Source organism: Neofelis nebulosa, chromosome 10 (genome assembly GCF_028018385.1).
Source record: "Neofelis nebulosa isolate mNeoNeb1 chromosome 10, mNeoNeb1.pri, whole genome shotgun sequence".
NCBI classification, from domain to species: Eukaryota; Metazoa; Chordata; class Mammalia; order Carnivora; family Felidae; genus Neofelis; species Neofelis nebulosa.
This window is the reverse complement of record NC_080791.1, coordinates 54,404,558-54,420,217: the sequence shown is the minus strand read 5'-3', so window position 1 is coordinate 54,420,217 and position 15,660 is coordinate 54,404,558. Positions and strand designations below refer to the sequence as shown.

Below are 15,660 nucleotides of genomic sequence, written 5' to 3'. Positions count from 1 at the left end.
CCTTTGGTGCAAAACATACTATATTCTGGGTATTAAGACCTAGGATAAAGTCCTAGCTTTGCCCCTTAGGAGAAAAACATAATCTCAAAACCTCAGTTTCTACACCTGTAAAATGGGAGATAACCTGAAAGGATTTTTATAGCAGGGGTACTAGATCTGAAAAGGATGCAGCACAGCCCTCTCCCAGGAGGCTTTCTAAAGCTATAGCATGAGGGGCTCAGTTGGCAGCCATGGGTTTCATTGTTTTCATCTACACTCCAACCTAGCAATCATCATTAGATGCCTGGGCAAGGACTGTGCTATGATTCGGCCTAGCTCCCAGATTCATTTTGTCACCAGGGACAGCACTTTTGCCAGGGTATCTTGTTGACACAGAAGAGCCCACTGATGGCACATCCTTGAGATATACAAAACAAGCAAGTACACTAGAAAAGGCAGCGCTGTGAAGATCTTTCTTCCCTTAGTCCCACTCTAGCAGGTAAGACGTTCTGGAGCCAGACTACCTGGGTTCAAACCCCAGCTCTATCGTTTATTAGTTGTGTGACTGAGGCCAAGTTACTCAATTCTCTGAACTCCAACTCCCTTGCTTGTAAAACAAAGATGATAGTATAACTATTCAGAGGGTGGTCGTGAGGATTACAGGAGTTAATTCATGCAAAGGGTTTACAACACTGCTGGGCACAAGTCAAGTGCATTAAAGCAAAAGCCAAACATGCTTGAATTAAAATTCCAGCTTCCCCTGAGTAATCCTATAATCTTCCTATTATTTTTATAAGTTTTCCACATACCAAATACGATCAAGATTGGCTGCAGATTCAGATTCTACCAAGCATTATTTGATTGAACCCATTCAACAGCATTTAAGGAATAATTATCTCTATTTTATAGACGAGGAAACAGAGGCATAGAGAGCTTAAGATCTGAAGGCTTTTTCCATATACTTTCCCTGAGCTGGTACAGCCTAGGCCTTTGGAATCATCTTGGATTTGAATGAATACAGGCTTTACTACTTACGGTACAGGTTTCCTCCCAAGACTCCTCACTCTAAAGTCTCTGGAAGACTCAGTTGGCTGCAGCAAGGATTAAATGACAGGTAAAGTAGCACAACCCTCACACAGTTAACATCTCTGGTGCACTTACTGTTCTTACACCCCAGCTACACCCTTAACTCACACGCAGCTCCAACTGGAGTCATCAAAGATGTAGTGTGTAGTGGGAGAGGACTTTATTTCTTACACTGGATCCCTCTTTTCCATAATCCTTGTTTTTCCTAAAATATGGCCCTTATGCATTATTTTGGTTCTTAGGGTAATGACAGGCAAGATCAAGAATCTCCCTCAGGGATGAAAATGATTCATTCTCTAGCTACTCCTTCAGTCCTTGGCACAGCTACTGCCTGAGTTGGGAAAAGAGCTTCTCAGCAAGATAGCGACGTCTAAGGCCATTCAGGAACTGTCGATGGTGAAAAAGCACACCTGTGAAAGGAGTGGGCCCTAGCAAACAGACTACTGATGTAAGAAACAAGATTATGCTCTAATAAGCAAGTCTTTGGAGATGCCTAGAAAATTACATCTTTGTTTCATACTTGAAGAATGTAACCATGTGATATAAATGTTGAACCTATTAGCCACATAATTTTTTAAGGACCAGGAACTGGAACACCTAGGTGTTTTCCCAACTTTATTGGAGGTATGAGGGGACAGGGAAGGAGGAGGTGTAGATTTGAAGGTTTTTGGATTTTTAATGTGAAATAATTTATCCTGTATTTGATACTAGACAAGACTAAAAGGGTCATGTCCTCCTTATGCCCTTACGCCATTTCCAGGTGAAGTGCTCTAGGCTTCTGCCTCACTCTGATAGCTAAGAAGGGCCTTCCAGCCTCGGCTCTAAAACCCGCTTGTGCCTCAGCGCCTTGCAGGTTTGGGCATTATGTAAACTTTCACAGACTTGCTGAAGGGGATGGTGCCCTCGATGCTGGTCTCCACCTGGGATGACACCTCACCACCCTCAATCCAGGGGGACTTTGGAATGCGGGAATTGGAGTTGTAGGCCAGCAGCAGCCTGACTTCCACCTGGCATGGTTCTGGAAAAAAAAGACAAAAGAAATCCTCTATGAGGGCAACTGCTAGGAACTGGGATGAAATGTCAAATAAAAGCAACATCAAAGATGGAAGCAATAGGGTTTCTAAACATTTCTTCATCTGCCCTCATCCCTTCCCCCTCACCAAACAAAGACACTTTCCCAGCTTGAATCCTGTGAGGCTGAGCCCGAGCCTGCAGATGTGCGGCTTCTCCGCCACATCTCTGTGGGCTCCCTGCAGCTCAGATCCATGGTGGATCAGAAGGGAGCTAAAAACGGAGGCCTTATAGCCTTAAGAGAGGGCCAAACGGGCCTACATATGGCTGATTCTCATGCCCAGATAACCGTGCTCTTCCTGTGTGGCTCAGGCACGAAGGCTGCAGGTATCACAGACTCTACCATCTTAGTGGAGAAGCGGCCCTGATTAGCAAACACTTCTGGCAAAAAATTCTCACCAGTGACCAAGAACATGTTTCAGGGACCTAAAATCACGCCATTAAACCTTTCATTCTTTAAATGACATGACATTATGGCACTGATCTTGTGTCTGCATGTGGCAGGCCCCAGTAAGAGTGAGTAATCCCTCCCTCAAGTTGCTGACTGTTGGAGACAGAGACAGTTACAATGGAGCACAGCACTCTAATCAAGTCTGTAACAAGAACGAGGAAGGAGCCCAGGAAGGCGTTGGAAGAGAATACCTGCTCTGCGCCAAGCACATCACCTGAAGAGTATGCACCCCGCCACACCATGAAAGACTGTCACAATCCCCAAAAAGTCTCAAGGCTCTGAGAGGTTCTAAGTGACTGCACAAATCCACACCGTTGACAGAATTTGAGCCCAGTTCATAAACTGAAGCAATTAATCTCTTAACAATGTGGTCTCTATAAAGGAGGGGGAGAGAATTTCCGGAAAAACTTAAAGACCATTGCAAAGGGTCAGGAATAGAATAAACTTGGGAGGAAAATGTGCAAGTGTTGAAGATGAGCCCAATGCCTAGATATATAGGGGACGAGAATGAGGGCTGGAGGGATCTAAGTGAACAAGGGCAGAGGTCCCAGGACTTCTCAGTGCCCCCCACCCCAGGCCTCTTCCTAATCACGTCCTGACTTCTCTCTAGGGACGAGAGCAGAGACTGAATTGCTTTTCTCCAGCCAGAGCAAACTAGCCAGACCAAGAGAGCAGCCCTGGCACCACCACTTACCAGCCACTGGTATGGACACCATCATGTAATGAGGGGCCTGACAGCAGCCTGGGTATAACTGTAATGAAGCCAGTGCTGCTCTCCAGCATCAGGCTCAAGTATCAGCTCTCCCGCTACGTATGATCCCCTCTTTTGGTCCCAGATGGCTGTTGCCAACCACCAGCCACAACCTAGCCCTGATTCTCACAGCACTTTCAGCCAAATCCTGGGGAGGTCAGAGGACTCAACCCCACCTGTTCGTTATGCCTTCCCTCACCTGCATGTGGTAAGAATGGCAATTCCAGCCATTGCCATCAGAGGAGAGGAGAGGGGAGAGACAACAAGAGGAGACAGTAGGAGAAAGGAACAAAAGATCATGTGGGACAAACCATGTAATCTATTCATCATGCCTGGAAGATCTCTAATGAGGTATGCATTCTTGCTTCCATCTTACAGATGAAGAAAATAAGACAGAGAGGTAAAATAACTTTCTCAGGATCACTGAGCAAGGGAGGCAGAATCTGGAACCTGGTTGGCGTGACTCAAAGCTTCTGACATGGCAGACTCCTGCCTCCCGGAGGAGAGGCCCCTGGTACAGAGCTGCTGAAGGCCTGCATGGAGGAACACCCACCAGCACCAGGCTCTATCTCCTGGATTAGGAGAAAGAAGGCACAGGTGCATTCAGAAGGAGAACATGTTTCACTTTGGTGTCCCAGGTCGGAAGGGATTTGGTAGTTAGGAAATATGAGTGCCAGCCTCAGTGCCACCGCTGACCAGCTATGTGGACCTCCATTTATGCATGTATAAAATGAAAAACAGAACACTAAATTCCCCACCACCAACTTGGTCTAAGGATTAAATGAATTTTAATGGCATATTGAAAATCCTGTATTCAATTTTCATTATTTGTTGAGCACTTACTACCTTCCAGGCTCAAAGGACACATGATACAGAGGCATCAGAGATACAGAGGTCAAGATGATTAACAAGTTCTCTGCTCTTGTGGTGCCTTCATGCTAATGGGAAAGTCAGTAACAAATTAAATGGGAGAATTCCCATTAATTAGTTAGCACTACACTGAGAATTAAAAAAGAGGTTTGTAATAGCAGTCTCTCAAAGGGGGTGATCCTGAATGAATTATAATTCTTCAGGCTCAGGACAGCTTGGTAGCCCTAGTTCGGGCAATGACTTACTGTGTGACCAGGGCAAGTTGGTAGGCCCCTCTAAGAACTTTGAGGCTCTTCTGAGATCTAGCATGCTGTGGTTTGCCTCTCTGAGCTGTGGGCCTTCCAAAACAATACTGTCCCATGGCCTATCTTTCTAGCTATCAAGTCTAGGATCCCTTTATGAGAAGAGATTAGAATAAGAAATTCTCTACCTTCCTGTGGTGGCTAATAGTGCAGAACATCCCAGGCAGCAAGGATATGAAATGAGGGATGCTCAGGGAGGAAGATCCCGGGTAAAGCATTGCCAGATGCCCCCTAAATTGGGCCAGGCCCAGGGTCACTGACTAGATCCCCAAAGGGGCTGCCCTGATATTCAAGAGCACTACTTCCTCTTTGTGAAAACTTTATTATGTCATTTATACCCACCTAACACCCCTGACAGAGGGAAACCATTAATAAGGGCATTAAGTCACTCATGTAAGTAATATAGAGAAAGAAAAGTCTAGAAAGCAACCACTTAAGTCTAAAATAAACCAAATTTGGTGTCATGAAACACCTTCCCCAATAACAACCATGCTTCTGAATCATCTTCAATGATTGAGAAAATACCAGTGAGGCCAATTCTCCCCCCACATTTTAGGTTCTGTAGGCCGAGTCTCTTTTTCCAGTTTCTAAAGCAGCCTTACAGGCTTGAAATGTAATGTCCCATGCACTTGTATTCTTCCATTTTATTCTTTTTTTTTTTATTTTTGGGACAGAGAGAGACAGAGCATGAACGGGGGAGGGGCAGAGAGAGAGGGAGACACAGAATCGGAAACAGGCTCCAGGCTCTGAGCCATCAGCCCAGAGCCCGACGCGGGGCTCGAACCCACGGACCGCGAGATCGTGACCTGGCTGAAGTCGGACGCTTAACCGACTGCGCCACCCAGGCGCCCCCCATTTTATTCTTAAGAATTTTTAAAGTTACTTACGTAACCTCCCTATCTTTTCACAAATTATTAAATTATTACATTAAACCAGCCCATGTGGGAGGGGAGGGCAGTAATAGTTTACTTGTTTGGGGGGAAATGAACTAAATGGTTCATATACAAAGACAGAATGATTTTAATTTGGGGTAAGAAACATGAAACTGTTTCATTTCTAGACAGAGCAATCGTCAGAACCTCCTAGGTTGAGAATTATCATTTTCATTTGGAAGGTGAGGAAATGGATTCAGAAAGGGAGAGTGGCTTGTCCAAGGCTATGCAGCAAGTCAGTAGCAGAATTAGGACAAGAAAATAGTATGCTGGCATCCAGCCGAGGGCTCTTTCCAGGAGATTCCATTCTATTGTAATCTCCTGTATACTTTCTGACAAAATCTTGTGCCGCAAGCAATCAAAGCAATGCAGCAAATTAGTCTAAATGCAGCCAGTTTAAGCTTTCAAACTCCTTAAGAAATTAAGTACAGTCCTCAGCAGGCCTGACTGAACCATGTATTTCTCAAAGTGCAAAAAACAAATGCCTCAAGGTAAGTGTCATCCCCAGGAGCATATTCTCCTGTCCACCTTGGCCCACTGACCCCTTACCTGTCCAGGCAGTGTGGGAGAGGTACACCTGAGTGATAAGCCGGTGGCGCCCTGGGCCAGGATTCCGGAAGTCTGCTGGCTTAGGATGAATCATCTGAGCCTGGCCATCTGGATATAAGACCTAAGAAATGAGAGAAGTGAGAAAAAGAAATAGAAGAGCCATGAATTTTCAACAAAACTGCAGTGTCTGTTGTGAACCCCAAAATAGGAGGGAAAGAAGATACCAGCTTTCATTAAAAACTGTTCCAGGAGTGGGAGGTAACGCTGTTGAGATCCCTGTACTCTCTGCCCCAGCACAAAGCAGTATTTGATAAATGTTTCCTGAATTCATGGTGAAGAAGTGATAGGAATAAAGTGCCTCTATTCAGTACAAGAATAGGCAAAAGTACTAATCTTAGTGTGAAAAGCCTTCCCAGACACCCCCATCTGGGTGACTTGCTCCCTGCCTGGCTCTGAATCGCATCACAGGCCAGCACCCACCACCAACCACCAACCATTTAGAATAATTTTGTGACTGCATTTTCTCCACGAGGTTATAAGCAGCTAGGAAGCTCTTTCTATAGCTCTGTCAACAAAGGGTCTGCTCTGTTAAAAAACAAAATTCAACCACATAAGTTTGAAGATCTAATTGGCTTTACTGAATATCGAGCAAGTAGAGAAATGTTCCCAGGAGTCGTCCAAAATGGAAAGGACACATTCGTGGAATGGGTCGAAACTGTAATTAAGTCTTGGTTTCCTGTTGTGGGGGTCAAATGGCTCCAATTTGGGCTGTCTTTTTTTTTTTTTTTTCTTTGTTAACAGCTCAAATCACTGGCTAGTTCTCAAATCTCACACATGGCCAGAGCCTCGTCCTCACTATCGTAGGGGAGCCTCACAGCTATCTATGCAGAGGGCCCCTCACACTGCACGGTGCACAAACGAACTACACGAACGAATACAGCTGATCCTAGAACCACATGGCCTGGACTACGGAAATCTACTGATAAGGACAAAGTAGGGAACTACACAGGTCTTTCAACTATGCAACTCTGAAGAGGCAGGTCTCAGCCCACCTGTCCCATAATGAAAAAGGACGTCAACTACCTCCATTTTTTACCCCAAACTTTCTCATCAATTCAGTTCTTTCCAACCTATCTCTTAACTTAGACAAAAGACCCAGAAGGCAAAGCATCTCCTGACAGGAACCAAAACTACCCCCTCAAGCAGTAATGACTGCACTGAGCCAGCAAGACCCCACATGATTGACCCAAGGACAAGGAGTGAGGACCTTCACTGCCTACCTGCATGTACCCACCCACCTTGTCCACATTTTCCTTCTATAAACCTGGAAGTATTCTCAGCACTATGGAGACAGTCTTGGAGACATTAGCCTGCTGTCTTCCCAGTGAAATAATTTCAGTGAATTTTGTCCCTGAAATAAACTGCTGTCTTGTTTCACTACCACCTGTCTCTCGGCCTTTGGATTTTGCCAACAGCTAGTGACTGAACCTGGTCTGCTTGGGACCCCCCCAAACCAGGTGCTCTTGTAATAATCTCCTCTCATCTGTCCAAAACAGAAAAAGTGCTGGTCTGGACAGCACGTTCCTACCATCAGAGCTGTCCTGCAAATAGACAGTGAGCTCCCCACCTGTAAAGGCTTCTAAACAGTTTGGCCATGCACTTGGTGGGGTGGCTCTGGACATTTTCTAGTAAAGTCTAGCAGATGACCCTTAAATAATCTGCCTCTAATTTCATTTATGCTTAGTTGATCACTGAACTTTTTTCAGGGATAAATGTGAAACAGTAGTTCTCAACCCTAGCTCCACATTAGAATCATATAAGAGTTCTCAAAAAAAAAAAAAAAAAAAAAAATACTGGTATAGTCATGGGGCCTACCTTCTGGATTCTGATTTAACTGGTGTAGGCTGAGGCCTGTGCATCATTACTTTTTAATGTTTTCTGAGTAACTCTAAAGTGGAGGTAGAATAGAAAACCACTAATGTGGGGGAAAAAAAAAAAACAACACAACCAAAAATGTGCAGCATCAACTCAGAATTAGTTCTCCGTACATCTTATGATTTATAATAAAGAATTCCTTAATGAAAAAAAAAAAAAAAAAAAGGATTCCTGCTGGGAAGCCAGAGTTTTTTTTCCCCCCCTCTACTGTCACCACAGGCAAATCTTCAGGGCCTGACTCATTCTTACCTCTTCCAGAAGCTTTCCCTGCTGGCTCCAGGCTATTCTGTCCTCAGATTGTACTCACTTACTGTCAGTGCTTGTGTCCCTACTTTTATTCATATCCCTTATGCCTAGAATACCTCCTTCAGCCCCTATCCTTTGCTCTTACTCATCCTTTCAGACCTCATCCATGCATGAGTGTCTCCACAAAGTCTTCCTTTTCCTCAGCCTCCAACCACACCGTCCAAATTAAATTGTCTCACTCTGTGTGTGTGTGTGTGTGTGTGTGTGTATTATAAATATATTACAGAATTTTTTATAGTAGCTAAAAATTGGAATTAAGCCTGTAGGGGAGGAAAAATAATTTTCCCTCTACATTTCTAGGTTCTTGGCTAAGATCACATTTATAATAAAAGACAGATAAACAGGAGAAAAACAGAAGTTTAAAACATGTAAACATCCTGTGTACATAGGAAATACCCAGGAAAACTGATTAACTCCCTGAAATGGCCCAAGACATCACCTTAAATACCATCTTCCACCAAAGACCAAAGGAAGGTGTTGCGGTGGGAGGGAGCCAGTTATGGGAGGTTACTAGGTAAGCACAATAAACAAAGGTAAGATTGCTATGCAAAAAAAAAAAAAAAAAAAAAAAAAAAAAAAAATATATATATATATACACACACACACACACACACACACACACACACACACACGAGTAAATAAATATTAATCTTTATGCCCAACCTGGGGTTCATGCTCTACCAACCAAGCCAGACATGTGCCCCTGTTGTGCAAACTTAAATTGGTGCCTGCTTCACTGATAAAAGAGTTTCTAGAGATTTAGTAATCCTTCTCTTCCAGGTACAAAGGAGACACCTTTACAAATGGTGATTTCCCTTATAAATGTAAATTTCCCTCACAAAAGGGCAACTTCTCTGTTTTTAGAGATTCTCCAGGTTCTGTGGCCTCTCAAAAACAATCATCCCCAAATATTCTTTATGCCAAAGAGGCATATTTAGAGAGGCATATTGTGTTCCCCTCCATTCTTGTCTTTGAAACTTCCTAGTTTCATAGTCAGAGGCTGAGTCAGTACATTACTCCATTACTTTAGTGAACCAGTCAGTCTCTTATTCTTGAGAATAAGTCAGCTCATTTAAATGGCTGGGTCTTTTTTCAGAAGGTAGTGTTGCAGATGGGTTCCCAAAATTAGGCCTATAGTACGCGACCAATCAGGTATTCATTAAGAGGCCCCAGTATTCTTCTGTGCATGTCTGAATGATGACTGAACTTCTGTTTTATAACTGCGTATCTGTTTGTCTTTCACTGAAACTGAGCATCCTGAGGGCAAGAATTTAACACATTCACCCCTGCAACCCTAGTGCTCATCATGTGAGTAAGCATTACTTCGTGGATGGGTGGATGGATGGGCAAGTGGGTAGTATTTTTGTGGGGCTTAACTGCAGACTGTTTAAACTGACTGGTATCTCTACTGCATCTGGCATGTGTCTCTAATATGTCTAACTTAGGAAAAAATACTCCCTAGTGATTTTTTTCAACCCATAAATTTTGCTCACCAAGTGGACCCATCCACAGCCTGAAAAGGATTTGTTTATTACAGTTTGCTTGCAGCCCTGAAAATACCAAGTTTTAACTTCACATTGTAAGACTAGAAAGACCCCTGTCATTCAGTGAAACCTTACTGGGTACCAGTGGCTTTATATACTTCATTTCCTTTCAGTGTCAATTTCCTAGTTGTCAGTTGTAGAATCTGAAGTTCAGAGTTTAAAGTAACTTGCTCTAAACCACAATCAGCGGAAGAGATGGGATTCACATCAAGACTCTTCACCATTAAGAATCATCTCTTCTCTCTCCTCACTTTCTGTCCCTCAGGTAGAAATTACAGGGCTGCTGAAGTTAAATGCTTCAACACATGGTCTAGAAGCTCTATGAGGACCAAAATCTGACAGACCTGGACCTTCACGGTGCTTTGGGGATCCTGCACATGTTCCAGGGTTGCATCAACATCCAGGGCCACAACCAACCCGGATGTAAACCGCAAAGGGTTGTCTGACTCGCCTGCTGGCTCAATGATTGTGGCTGAAGCTTTGTGGATCTGTAAGCAAGAAAAAAACATAATGATCCTGAAGCCAGGTCATCCCTGGGCGACAAAACATGATCCGTGCAGCTTTCTGTCTCATTATTAACAGGTGAACATGTGAAAGCCAATCAGAGGGAAGGCTCTAGCCCAGCTATTCAACTGGTCAAAGAAGATCACCAACGTCAACAGTTCTGACTGTCTGAACAGACTTGACAGGACCTGCTCTGGAAGGGGGAGGTGTAGGAAGGTACTCTGCCGCAGCATGGTCTGTACAATTTTGACAACTTCTACAGGTTTGGATGTCATGAGTCGGGGCATCAGGTCAAGAAGTTTGTCCACAAAGCTGTCCTGTAGGTGGGGCAAATCAGCAATAAAACACCTGCAGGAACAAACAGAAGCCAAGTGACTAAGCATTTATTTACCACAGGATGATCCCCAAACATATGCCAAATCCTAAGGTAGGAGAAGTGATGAACTGAAGGAGCTCATGGTCCCTGAATGAGAAAGCCAGGCACCTAGATAATTACGCCTTGGTGATATGAGCATCCTGATAGCCTTGTTTATTGAATACCCCTATGTGCCAGATATATTCTTCAAGTGTTTGGCATGATCATATTTAATCCTCCCAGCAATCCTGTGCATTGTTACAATCATTATTTTCATATTATAGATTCATTAATTAAGTTAACAAATACGTCTTTAAGACTGCAAGTGCCAACTACTATCGCAGGCACCAGGGACATAACTGTGAGCAAAAGAGAAGAAAATGCCTATCTTAATGGGGCTTATATTTGTAGAAAGGAACACAGAGATTCAGAGAAAATGATGTTGCACTGAGGCTTAAAAATGTTAAATAAACTCATTCCCAGCTCTGATTCCACAGTACTCCTGCCTTATAGAAGGGGACAGTCAAAAAATATTTCACTGAGGTAATAGCAGTGCAGGGACTCAGGGGCTGAATTAAGAAAGAATGTACAACTCTATGCAAGAGATGAGAAACTATGGCATACCAGAGCTATCACCTTCCTAAAAGTCTCTTCAACCCAAATGTGCAAAAACAGACTCTCCATCTTAAATCTAAAACCAAGGGCACCTGGGTGGCCCAGTCGGTTGAGTATCCAACTCTGGATTTCAGCTCAGGTCATGGTCCCAGGGTTGTAGGATCAAGCCCCACGTTGGGCTCCACACTGAGCATGAAGCCTGCTTACGATTCATTCATTCATTCATTCTCTCTCTCTCTCTCTCTCTCTCTCTCTCCCCCTCTTCCCCTCTCCCCTGCTCGCACAGACTCTCTCAGAAAGAAAGAATGAAAGAAAGAAAGAAAAAGGGAAAGAGGGAGGGAGAAAAAAAATCTAAAACCAAAGTAAGGCATGAACTCAGTTGAGATGTGAAGCTAGGATCTTAAAGAGCCAAACTGTAGTGTATCATCTGCTAGAGAGCAGCACCCACTGGTGAAGTGTGGTATTGCAACTCAGCCCTACAGGAAGCTATCTCACCCAGATGAAGACTCAAAAGTATAGTCATGTAAACTTCAGGTTTGATGAGGTTCATGGGGGCAGGGATAAGGGGTGGAAGAATGAAATATCTGACTTAATAAATATTAGACTATAAAATCTTATAAATTCTTTCCTCCTAGTATTATATTGCCAGTATATCACATGTCTGGTCACCAATTCAACTACCACTTCTTCGCTAAGCCTTCCATTCATCTACTAGATCTGTTTTAACCAATTTATTTCATACAGAACTCTGAGAAAACATAGCTGTACTACAAAATAAAGGCTACCTACAGAATTATGGAACAATTTTTTGTAGATTACTGTTGTTGAATTTCCATATTTCTCTATAAAGAACAGTGGTGAAAAGAACTTTTTTGTTGAGATTTTTCAACAAAAAAGTTTGTTTTACCATCTAGATACTTGTCTTTTTGTGGCCCAGCTGAATGTTGAATCCAAATGATTCTCGATATTTTTACTGTACCACTGTTGCACATTTAGCTAAGTTTAAAGAAGTTTACATACCCCTAAAAAAAAGCGCGAGGGCACACTGCCACAGATAACAGGTTGGATGCGTGGGTTAAACCAAGGATTCTAGCTTTTTTTTTTTTTAACGTTTATTTATTTTTGAGACAGAGAGAGACAGAGCATGAATGGGGGAGGGGCAGAGAGAGAGGGAGACACAGAATCGGAAGCAGGCTCCAGGCTCTGAGCCATCAGCCCAGAGCCTGACGCGGGGCTCGAACTCCCAGACCGCGAGATCGTGACCTGAGCTGAAGTCGGATGCTTAACCGACTGAGCCACCCAGGCGCCCCCAAGGATTCTAGCTTCTGATTGCTCTTGTTGCCCTCTAAGTGCTGTTATCTGCATAACCAGGAGTCAGTAAGCTAGATGGTAATGAAATAGTTACCTCTGAAAAAAGTCCACTTCCTGTAAAAACTTTTCACACATCCCAAATAAGGGGTCAACTCTGCAGAAAAAGAGAAAAACAAACATACATACATATATTTGGCTTACGTAATCTTCGAACTGAGGAATGAGGACCAAAATCCCAGAAACCTGAGCCTACATGGAAGGAAATCAGAGTATTACACTATCAAAATTATCTCTAAAAGGAAGAGCAGATTCCTAATGGACCTAGGGGGAAAATATCTGCCAGAATGCCAAGACCCAATTAGAACACTTCAGTGGCTATCAGGCTCAATGAACACTCAAAATCAAAGGCTATCATAGACCGTGCCTGGCATCAGACTCACTAAAGATACAGGGCAGAAGCACAGCTTGCAGGCAATCCAGCGCCATGTTCCTTCCCTGCAGGAGTCCTCACCGCACTCCATTCAGCCGTCCACAGAGCTGTTTGGGAGCTGTGATCTTGCCGTGGACAGAAAGCTCAGGTACAAGGAGATGACATCTACGTCAGTTGAGTTTGGAGACCAGCCTGGATGAGAAGCCTCATGCTCCATAGGTGCTAACATCTCTTGAAACAAATCCATAGGCATACCCTCCAGGGTCCCCACAAGGGATGTGCCCAGTTAAAAGAATCACTGCACTCAGTAGAACCCAAAGCTATGGTGTCTGCATCAGGCAATTACAGTTTACTAATAGTCCCTTCTGGTCTATATGCAGTTTTCTCAGTGACAATTTTTATGATCACAGTGTTACCTAGTAAATACAATTGATATACCAGGTTTCCAGGGAATATACCTAGAAAGTTAACCAAAGGTCAAATTCTCATGCAGAAGGGGAAAAGTGTTGTTACTACTTTGCCCATAGACAGGACTATGTTCTTTCCTCACTTGGCTTCTCTGGCTTCACAGCCACTCATTTTCTTTTTATTTCTTGTAATTTCCAAATGAAACTTTGTATTTATTTTCATTAATATTGTATTCATTAGAGGAGTAAAATTCCAGTGAGGAAAAACAGACAAATACTCTCTCCTTATATAAAAACATGCAAGAAAAGGGTGTCAAGGTTCTTAATAACCTAGTTTAATCTTTCTACTAAAATGTAAGCTCCATGAGAGCAGGGACTTTTATATTAATTATTTTGATATATATTTTCTGGCACAAGCAACTATTCAATAAATATCTGTTGAATGAACAAATAAATGAGAAATGACAAACGGAAACTTACTCTACAAACAACATGCATTTGAATTCTTTTCCTAAAAAACAGGTAGCACTTGAAACTTTCTTAACTCTGATAAACTACCAGAAATGGAACTGCAATCTGATAGTGAGGTTCACCCACTAAAGATCTCCAGGAGTAAGAGGGCTGGAAAGGAGACCTCAGGAGGGGGTAAAAAGAAAGCAATTCAGCCAAGCAGTATCAATGTGGGGTCTGCCTATATAGAGTCATCTTGTAGAACTTCCCAATAGTAAAACATAAAATAGATTTGGGAACTACCTCCAAACCCCAAAACAGACCAAGAAGCCTCACCTACATGCTATATGAAGTAGGCCTTTATCACTAAGAACCTCCACTTTTTTCTCAGGGTAAGGAAGGAAAGCAGAGGAAAAGTAAAGTCCACTGGGAAACCAAACACTGATCTACTTCCATTTATAAGTATGCAAAGACAATGGAAAATCATTAGATGCTATGATCAGGGCTGTAAAGGAGACCAAGCAGACCTCAGTGAGAGAAAGTCAAGGCAAGAAAGCTCAGAAAATCTTTTCTTTAATTCTAATAAATAACCTCAGTGAGATTAAAGAGGAGATCTGAAAGGATACTGCACTGATAAAGCAAGAGAAACGGCTATGAAAAGGGCGCACTGAAGAAAGCATACTGGTAAATGAACAGTAATAACGAAATCAACTCAAAAGTAAGGAATACTATATTGAAAAATGATGAAAACTGAAGTCATAACTTAAAAGAGCATATTGAGGGGTGCCTGAGTGGCTCAGTCGGTTGGGCGTCCGACTTCATTTCAGGTCATGATCTCGCGGTTTGTGAGTTTGAGCCCCACGTTGGGGTCTGTGCTGACAGTCCAGAGCCTGGAGTCTGCTTAGGATTCTGTGTCTCCTTCTCCCTCTGCTACTCCCCTGCTTGCATTCTGTCTTTCTGTCTCTCTCAAAAATAAAAAATATTTTTAAAAAAAGTTAAAAAAAAAAAAGGAGCATATTGAAGAATTTACACAGAATGTACAGTAGAAAAGCTAAGACACTGAAATTATGAGAAAAAAGATATAAGGGAAAATAGACCCAGAAGACACAACATCCAGTATGACAGACTGGAGTGGATGGAAGTAGTAGTAATTAAAGAAATAATGGTTGGGAAAAGATCCCTGAGCTAAAAGCAGAGTTTATACTTCAAAGTCCCACTGAAGGTCAGTTAAAAGCATTGAAAGAAAACACATATCTACACACATCCTGGTAGAATTTCTGAATTCTAAACAGAGAGAAAAAGAAAAAGAACCAAGAAAAATAAGGAAACAAAGGAAAGAGAACCAGACTGACATTGGATATCCTAACTGTAACATTAAATACTAAACAGTAACTCAGCAACATTTACAGAGTTCTGAAAGAATTCCAATTATGCATAAGAGCAAAAGAGAGGCAGTTTCGGACATGCAGGGTCTCAATGAGTATATCACTTACATACTTATTTAGAAAAACAATTACTAGAGAATGCACTCCTGTCAAATGGTGAATTAGAACAAGGAATTTTAGGGGTGCCTGGGTGGCTCAGTCGGTTAAGCGTCTGACCAGCTCAGGTCACGATCTTGTGGTTCATGAGGTCAAGCCCCACATTGTGCTCTATGCTGACAGCTCGGAGCCTGAAGCATGCTTAGGATTCTGTGTCTCCCTCACCCCCTCCCTCCCCCTCCCCAACTCGTGCTCGCTCTCTCAAAAATTAATAAACAGAATTTTTTTTTTAAAAAAAGGACAAGGTATTTTAAAAAGCAACTGTGGCACA

At 42.8% G+C, this 15,660-nt stretch overlaps 1 protein-coding gene across 2 annotated transcripts in view; it reads right to left on the bottom strand.

Annotated features, from left to right (window-relative positions):
* Nucleotides 1–1,667: 1,667 nt before the first annotated feature.
* Nucleotides 1,668–15,660, bottom strand: part of INTS4 (integrator complex subunit 4) — a 120,564-nt gene continuing 106,571 nt past the window's right edge. For both annotated transcript variants that reach the window (XM_058687664.1, XM_058687665.1), the window contains 5 exons: nt 12,656–12,715; nt 10,469–10,628; nt 10,121–10,264; nt 5,992–6,112; nt 1,668–2,083 (listed from right to left, as the gene is read on the bottom strand). In XM_058687664.1, the coding sequence (XP_058543647.1) occupies nt 1,905–2,083; nt 5,992–6,112; nt 10,121–10,264; nt 10,469–10,628; nt 12,656–12,715 (664 nt within the window). In that variant the 3' untranslated portion in view covers nt 1,668–1,904. The remainder of the gene's footprint in view (nt 2,084–5,991; nt 6,113–10,120; nt 10,265–10,468; nt 10,629–12,655; nt 12,716–15,660) is intronic.